The sequence below is a fragment of the Oxyura jamaicensis genome, chromosome 4 (assembly GCF_011077185.1).
Source record: "Oxyura jamaicensis isolate SHBP4307 breed ruddy duck chromosome 4, BPBGC_Ojam_1.0, whole genome shotgun sequence".
Taxonomy (NCBI): domain Eukaryota; kingdom Metazoa; phylum Chordata; class Aves; order Anseriformes; family Anatidae; genus Oxyura; species Oxyura jamaicensis.
The window spans coordinates 75,530,906-75,537,588 of record NC_048896.1 but is presented as its reverse complement, the minus strand read 5'-3'; the positions used below and the strand labels follow the sequence as shown (position 1 = coordinate 75,537,588).

The following is a 6,683-nucleotide window of genomic DNA, read 5'->3' as shown; positions in this document are numbered from 1 at the left end:
GGAAGGAAGGAAGGAAGGAAGGAAGGAAGGAAGGAAGGAAGGAAGGATTAATCTTTGCAATATGTAAAGAAGTCTATATGCACTGCAAAAATATAAATAAATAAAAATAAAAATCCTAGTAAACAGACTGACTACCCCCTCACTAAATGTTACTTTTCAGCATTCTTTGTAAATGTGAGAACTGTGAAATAATGATGGAATCATGCTTATGCAAGAAAGCAACCTTCTATTTTGAACAGACCTCAAATATTACTGTAAGAATGATACAAGATTTAACCACTGTTGTCCAACACAAATTGTTTATACTCTGTCAGGAACTTTCATAGTGTCATCTAGTTCAAAATTCTCACAGTGAGTAAAAATGAGAGGATTTAAACAACATAACTAGTTCCGTGTTTAGCTAGCATTCAAGTTAAACAAGCACAGATGCAGCTATTATCTGCTTAGAAGTAAATCTGTGGTTTCTCTATTTAAACTCCTAAGTTTGAACGTCCATCAGAAAGGCTGTTGCTGCAATGAATAATTTAATCACTTCTGCCTACTTCCTGCTGCTACACAGCAAGCATTTTTGCAAAGCTGTGAAAGACACCGGGCAAGTGTCAGCACTCCCTATAATTCAGCCGACCTCCCACTATATTCACTGCAACGAACTAAGGGAGCTCTGAAGCGGCCAGAGGGAGGTTGTGGTAGGGGAGGGAGGTGAAGAGATCACAACAGAATTGCACCAGATCAGCAAGACATTTTAGAAAGATGAAAGGTCAACGCGGGCTTAGTGCTGTTGTGGTGTCATTTCATCTGTTTGTCCCTTGGTGGAGTTCTTGAGTTAGTTTCTCCCCTCAGTCAAACGGCTTTAACTGCTTTATGGAGAGGTTTTGTCGCTGTTTTTCTCTTGCTTTAGAATTTGCTGTCATGTTTACTGTATTTAACCTTTTCCTCGTATTATTACCAATACGTTACTTCCAAGCCCACCTGATTTTTTCCCCCTTCGGGAGCTTGTTCTTTTGTGTGCGCGCCTGCGTGAGCGCAAATTAACACATAATAATATACATTAACGTATAGTGATAGAGCTAGTTAAATAACCCGTCTGTCTTTAAGCCGAGGTGGGCTCCCACTGCAGCCCCTAGAAGTGATGCTCCGGTTGGAGCCAGCGGCGTCTCTAAACTGCAGAACCCAATTGTCCTGGGCTGAAAGGGCCGAGGGCGAATTGGGACGGGGGCGGCAGGAGCCGGCTCCGCCAAGACATGCAGATCCTCTAGCCACTAATGGCATCTGCATATTTTAGCCATGACCCCTGGCTTTCCAATCACCAGCTACAACAGCAACAAAGACCTGCTGCAGAGCGTCGGAAAGGGAGCTTCGGGGGAGGGGAGCGGGATGCAGAGGAGCTGAGGAAACTCCCAGCCTGCTTTAGGATTTCCCCACATACAGAAGGCTGCGAATGTCAGTAAGACGGATTCCTTCCCACACGCAAGATGCCACCTCGGTGGCCTTATCAGATGTTCCCTTTAAGGACACGAGCTCTTATTTCCCCTCTGTGTATCTCCAGCATCTCGGGCTCTTTTATTTATAATAGCCGATTACATTTGTTATCCCTCTTCCCACTTGATCTCTCCAGATCAGGAGGGCAAATGCCGGATCGTGGCCGCCTGTGTGCATCTGGGGGAGGGCGGCAGGGGGGAGGGCGGCAGAGGGGAGGGGGGGGAGGGCTGTACTTCGCAACAGATTTCACCGAGAGGGCGAAATCTCCCACGCCCGAAACAGCTGGGCTCGGTCCTACCGCCCCCCCAAACAGCCGTGAGCGCCCTGACCGACGTGCCGGGGTATCGGGGAGAGGGGGCGGGGGTGATTCGCCTCTCCTCCCCTCCCCTTAGGAAGAAGCGGGGTGCGGGGTTGGGGGGGGGCACGGCCAGCACGGCCCCGTCCCCCTCCCGGCTGCCAAGACACGTGGACCAGGAGCGGCGCTGCCATTCACCATGCAGCGCACGTCGGGCCCATTTCCCACGCCGTTTGCCTGCCCTGGGGGAGGAAAGGAGGAGGGGGAGGAAGGGGGGACGATAGAAAAGTGGGGGGGAGCCGTTACCTCTGCTCCGAAAGAGGAACCAATCCACTGTGAAGGACGCAGCACTCCCGAGCAGGAAAGACATTGCACATTCAGAGAGAGATTGCATGCGAAGACACTGCAAAAGAGAAAAAACGGAGGGGGCTGGGGAGCGCAAACCGCATGTGAAAGACATAGTGTGTGTAAGAGAGGACAGAGAGGGTAGGAAGGGGAGGGAGGAGAGATTGCACATGGCAAGAGAAAGAAATCACTCATTTGCTTGGAAAAGGCTCTCGCAAAGCAGACCGTAGTAGAAATGGGAGACAAGGGGGAAGGAGACGCAGAGAAGAGGCGAGGAGCCCATGTCGTGCAACAGCCCGGAATCCGATTAAAGTTTATGACGGGGAGGTTAAAAGCGCTTTCATCCCGCCCCTCCCTTGTCGAATACATTAGGTTTCCTGGCTACGTTTAAAAGCACAAAGGGAAGGGAGCAGGGGGAGCTTCGGGCTGCAATTGTATTGCTAGTGCGGGGAGCCGGTGTAATGCAGTATGCTGGTATTCCCTACGTACTGGTATGTCTGGATCTTACAATGTGGGCAAAATTTCCTCCTCTCGAAGCTCCAGAACAGCGAGGGGGAATTTTGATAAATTCAAGTTGCTTGGCAAATATAATAGGGATTTGGTATTAATCCTACTTAACCCGCTGCGAAGATGCTGAGCTCCCGAGCCCCCCTCCTCCGTCCGGGACTGCGGCGGTGAGCACTGAGCCTGCGCCGAGCCGGGCTTTCTCGCTGATGCTGCAGATATAAAGCCTAGTGTCTTCAGCATTTGCGAGGGAGGGTTTTCGCGTCCTGGCGAGGCGGGGAGAGGGGCCGGAGCCGAAGCCTTGCAGCTCTCCGGAGCGGGGAGCAGTCACTCCCGCTTCCGAGCGGACTTCACGCAGCGTGGTTCTGCCCCTGTGTGCCTCTGGACTCCCCAGAGAAAGAGGTGGCAACCTTCCCTCCCTCCCACATTCACTCGCCGCCCCGAATGACAAAGACAAGCTGTGACCATTGCTTTGAACCACCTCGGTATCCGGCCGCTTTTGCTCAGATGTCACCGCGATGAAAGACAATTCATTATACTCGCCTGCATGCACGCGTCTTTATTCAGAATGACCGCTTAATGCAAGGAATACGCGCATCCACAGATCCCACAGCAACTTGTTTTCCCACAGGGGGGGAGAGCAGCTGGATTCGTGCCTCCCCCCGGCCCCCCCCCCCCCCCCCGGCCGGGGCGCGCGGGCCCCGCCCCGGGCCGGGCCCGCGGGCGCGCCGGCGCTCGCCCTCAGGTCCCCCCTCTCCCTCCAGCCTGCCAGGGTACCCCCTTTTTTCCCTCCCAGAACCCACCGGAGAGGGCAGACACAGGAGCCAGGCACAACCCGCAGCGCAGGGGCAGGGGTACGCAAATGCCAGAGGCGATTAAATGGCACAAAGTCAAAAGGAGAAACGAACTAGGGACGCTAGGATAAGCAAAGTTGAACGGAGAGCTTAACGTTAAAGTTTATTTCCCACTTACCCAGGTAGGTGACGCTACATTTTAGCAACCATCGAAGCTGCAAGTCTGCTCGGAAATAAATCTGTTCTTACGTGTGCTTATTCTACTAGCCCTCTCGCCCCCCTCCCTGATCTTTTCTCCGTTTTTTCTTTTTTTTTTTTTTTTTTTTTTTTTTCCCTAGGAAACCCACAAGCACGCTGAAAAGGCACATTCAAATCATGGAAATAGGAAGTGCAGGAAAACAAAGCCCAAAAGGCTCAAACAGCACTGAGAAACAGGACGAAAGTCTGAGATCTAAGGCAGCCCCCCTTCCTCCCTGGAGTTTTATGCCGTTCCGGTGACTGCAGCTATTTCACAAAAGCACTGACACGACAGGGGAAGGTGGGAATCTGTGCGAAATGAGTTTTCTTACCAGCGTGATTCCGCAAAATGCAGAGCCCCGAGCGTACACCAGTTCTGCCTAAGAGAAAGGCGAATAAACATTTGCTTAAAAAAAATCGTTGCTCGGTTCACAGTCTACAGCAGAGGTGGGGAGGGAGCGGGTAGGAGAGAATCACTATAGATCACGGGTTAGAGACAGCAACAGCAGCAACGCTCGGGCGTGTAATGAGAATCGGTTCTGAGGACTGAACTGGTGTTTTGTGATGAGCAGCTATCCCACTTGCAGCACTAGCAGCAGCAGAGACAGAGGGTAAGGCTGGGCTTTCTGGAGTGCAGCGCTTGACTCGTCCTCCTCCTCCTCCCTCCTCCTCCTCCCTCCCTCTCTCACTCTCGCTCTCCCTTTCGCTCTCTCTCTCTCTCTCTCTTTCTGTGTGTATGTAGCGCAGGCGGCTGTACTGCTGCAGCGTCAGGGAAGAGCTACCGAGAGAGGCTTCAGCAGCTCCCACCACTTTGGGCAAACTTGTCGGTTTACTGCCTTTTTTTTTTTCTTTTTTTTTTCTTCCGAGTGGGAAGCTTCTCAGTTGCCATTCAACATTTTAAAGCACAAGCCGCTCTTCCGTGAAAGCGCCTGAGCCACACTTCTCTGAAAGACACAGGAGGGAATACACAATTGCAGATTTCACCCACCGTGGCGGTGCAGATCACAGGAAACAACTGACTGATATAATTTTATTTGCAAATAGAACTCCGTGGGTTTTTTTTTTGCCTTTTTTTTTTTTTTTTTTTTTTTTTTTTTAATCGCGCCGCCGCGGCTCTTTTCCCCTCCCCTTTGCCATTCCGCTTATATGGATGTAATTCAGAATCTGTGTTAATTCACGTGGGGGATCCAGTTACATCTTGTTCCGCTCCGGGTGTATTAACGAGAGACCAATAATCGCCTTTGGACACATAGTTTTGTTGCTAACCTTTGAACTGAAAGGATCAAGTTCAGATCTGGTTACCTGCATTGGGACGGGAAGGAAGAGGAGAGAGAGAGGGAGAGGGAGAGAGAGACTGCAATCTCATTTGTGAATCGCTCTCAGTGCTGCAGATCCAGATTGCTATAACACATGCAGTGCAAATGCAGGTAAGGCACACACACAAACTGCGGATGCAAAAACAAACTTGGGACTGTTGTGTGTGTAATGTTCATATCTACAGCCTTGCAAATTCCGGGCAAACGGCTTCTGCAGTTTCTGTATCGTTGCTTTGTGACTAATGACCTTGCGCAGAGTTGTTAAAAAAAAATCCTCTCCGGAGAAAGAGCTGAACATTTCAGGCGATCTCTGAAGATGGATTTGGGTGCTTTTCTGCCAACCAAAGGGGATATCTTATGGACTGCTCTGTAATACACGGGGTTCTTCTACCAATTGTGCAGCTACCGACATTATTGGGATTTTTTTTTCTTTGCCTTTTAAATTATTATATATTTTTAAAGAACTTCCCGTTGCTAAAAGGATTTGGAGTTTTCCCGGACACAAGCCCTTTGAATAAAGCAAATCACAATTTTTTTTCCTGTGTGTGCAGAGAGGGGAAAGAATAAAGCTAATGCATTGGTCGTAAACGGCAGAGAGAGAGAGAGAGAGAGAGAGAGAGAGAGAGGAGAGAGAGAGAGAGAGAGTGTGTGAATTGTAGTTAACTCTAGTGTCGAAGAAGACGACCTGGAGGGCTTCAAATCGCGCAGTGCTGCTCCTGCTTTTATTGCAAACCTTGCAAAGTGATTACAGTAAAATCAGAGAGGAGGAGGAGAAGGGGGAGGAGGAGGAAAATCCCAACCTATCTGCCGAGATGAATCTTTAAAAAGCAAAATACACTGTCCCGTGAACTGTAAGTATATCGCAACTGGAAAGGAGGGAGAGCAGCAGAGAAGCCAACAGCAGGCTTTTGCCCACCGATTGCACCAGCCATGAGACAATAAGTTTCCAGGAGCAGAAGGATTTTATAATTGATCACCTCGGACGCTCAGCCGTTCTGTTGGCTTACCAGGGGAGTTTACTGGGGGGCGGGTGGGAGTGAGAGGAGGGGGGTTTTCGGTGCGAAAAAGATGAGGAAGATGCGGACTCTCCTTGGCTTTGTGCATTGCTGCTGCTGCTGCTTCTTGCTCCTCCTGCCTCCGCCGCTCTTGGTCAGCCTTGCAGCGGCCAAGCAGCTCCTGAGGTACCGACTGGCCGAGGAGGGACCAGCCGACATCCGCATCGGCAACGTGGCTGCCGACCTGGGGATCGTGACGGGCTCCGGAGAGGTGACATTCAGCCTGGAATCGGGCTCCGACTACCTCAAGATCGATAACATGACCGGGGAGCTGAGCACCACGGAGCGGCGCATCGACCGCGAGAAGCTGCCGCAGTGCCAGATGATCTTCGACGAGAACGAGTGCTTCCTAGACTTCGAGGTGTCGGTCATCGGCCCGTCGCAGAGCTGGGTGGACCTCTTCGAGGGCCGGGTCATCATCCTGGACATCAACGACAACACCCCCACCTTCCCTTCCCCTGTCCTCACGCTCACCGTGGAGGAGAACCGGCCCGTGGGGACCCTTTACCTGCTCCCCACCGCCACCGACAGGGACTTCGGCCGCAATGGCATCGAGCGCTACGAGCTGCTGCAGGAGCCCGGCGGGGACGGGGGACGGCGCGGTGGCGGTGGTGGCGGAGGCGGCGGCGGGGGCGGCGGCGGGGGGGGGATCGGTGCC

General features: G+C 51.8%; 1 protein-coding gene and 1 long non-coding RNA gene across 14 annotated transcripts in view; one reads left to right on the top strand and one right to left on the bottom strand.

Moving 5' to 3' along the window:
- Positions 1 to 4,125, bottom strand: part of LOC118166225 — a 56,153-nt gene extending 52,028 nt beyond the window's left edge. For 9 of the 13 annotated variants that reach the window (XR_004750386.1, XR_004750379.1, XR_004750388.1 and 6 more), the window contains exons 1-3: positions 3,987 to 4,109; positions 3,596 to 3,640; positions 2,081 to 2,835 (exon numbers count right to left, since the gene is read on the bottom strand). This is a non-coding gene — a long non-coding RNA (uncharacterized LOC118166225). Of the gene's footprint in view, positions 1 to 2,080; positions 2,836 to 3,595; positions 3,641 to 3,986 lie in introns of all 13 variants that reach the window. The other 4 variants (XR_004750382.1, XR_004750384.1, XR_004750383.1 and 1 more) reach the window with 4 other exon arrangements.
- Positions 4,126 to 4,148: 23 nt separating this feature from the next.
- PCDH7 (protocadherin 7) overlaps positions 4,149 to 6,683 on the top strand; it is a 283,345-nt gene continuing 280,810 nt past the window's right edge. The window contains 2 exon segments of the mRNA XM_035324967.1: positions 4,149 to 4,265; positions 4,397 to 6,682. Of these exon segments, the coding sequence (XP_035180858.1) occupies positions 6,039 to 6,682 (644 nt within the window). The 5' untranslated portion in view covers positions 4,149 to 4,265; positions 4,397 to 6,038.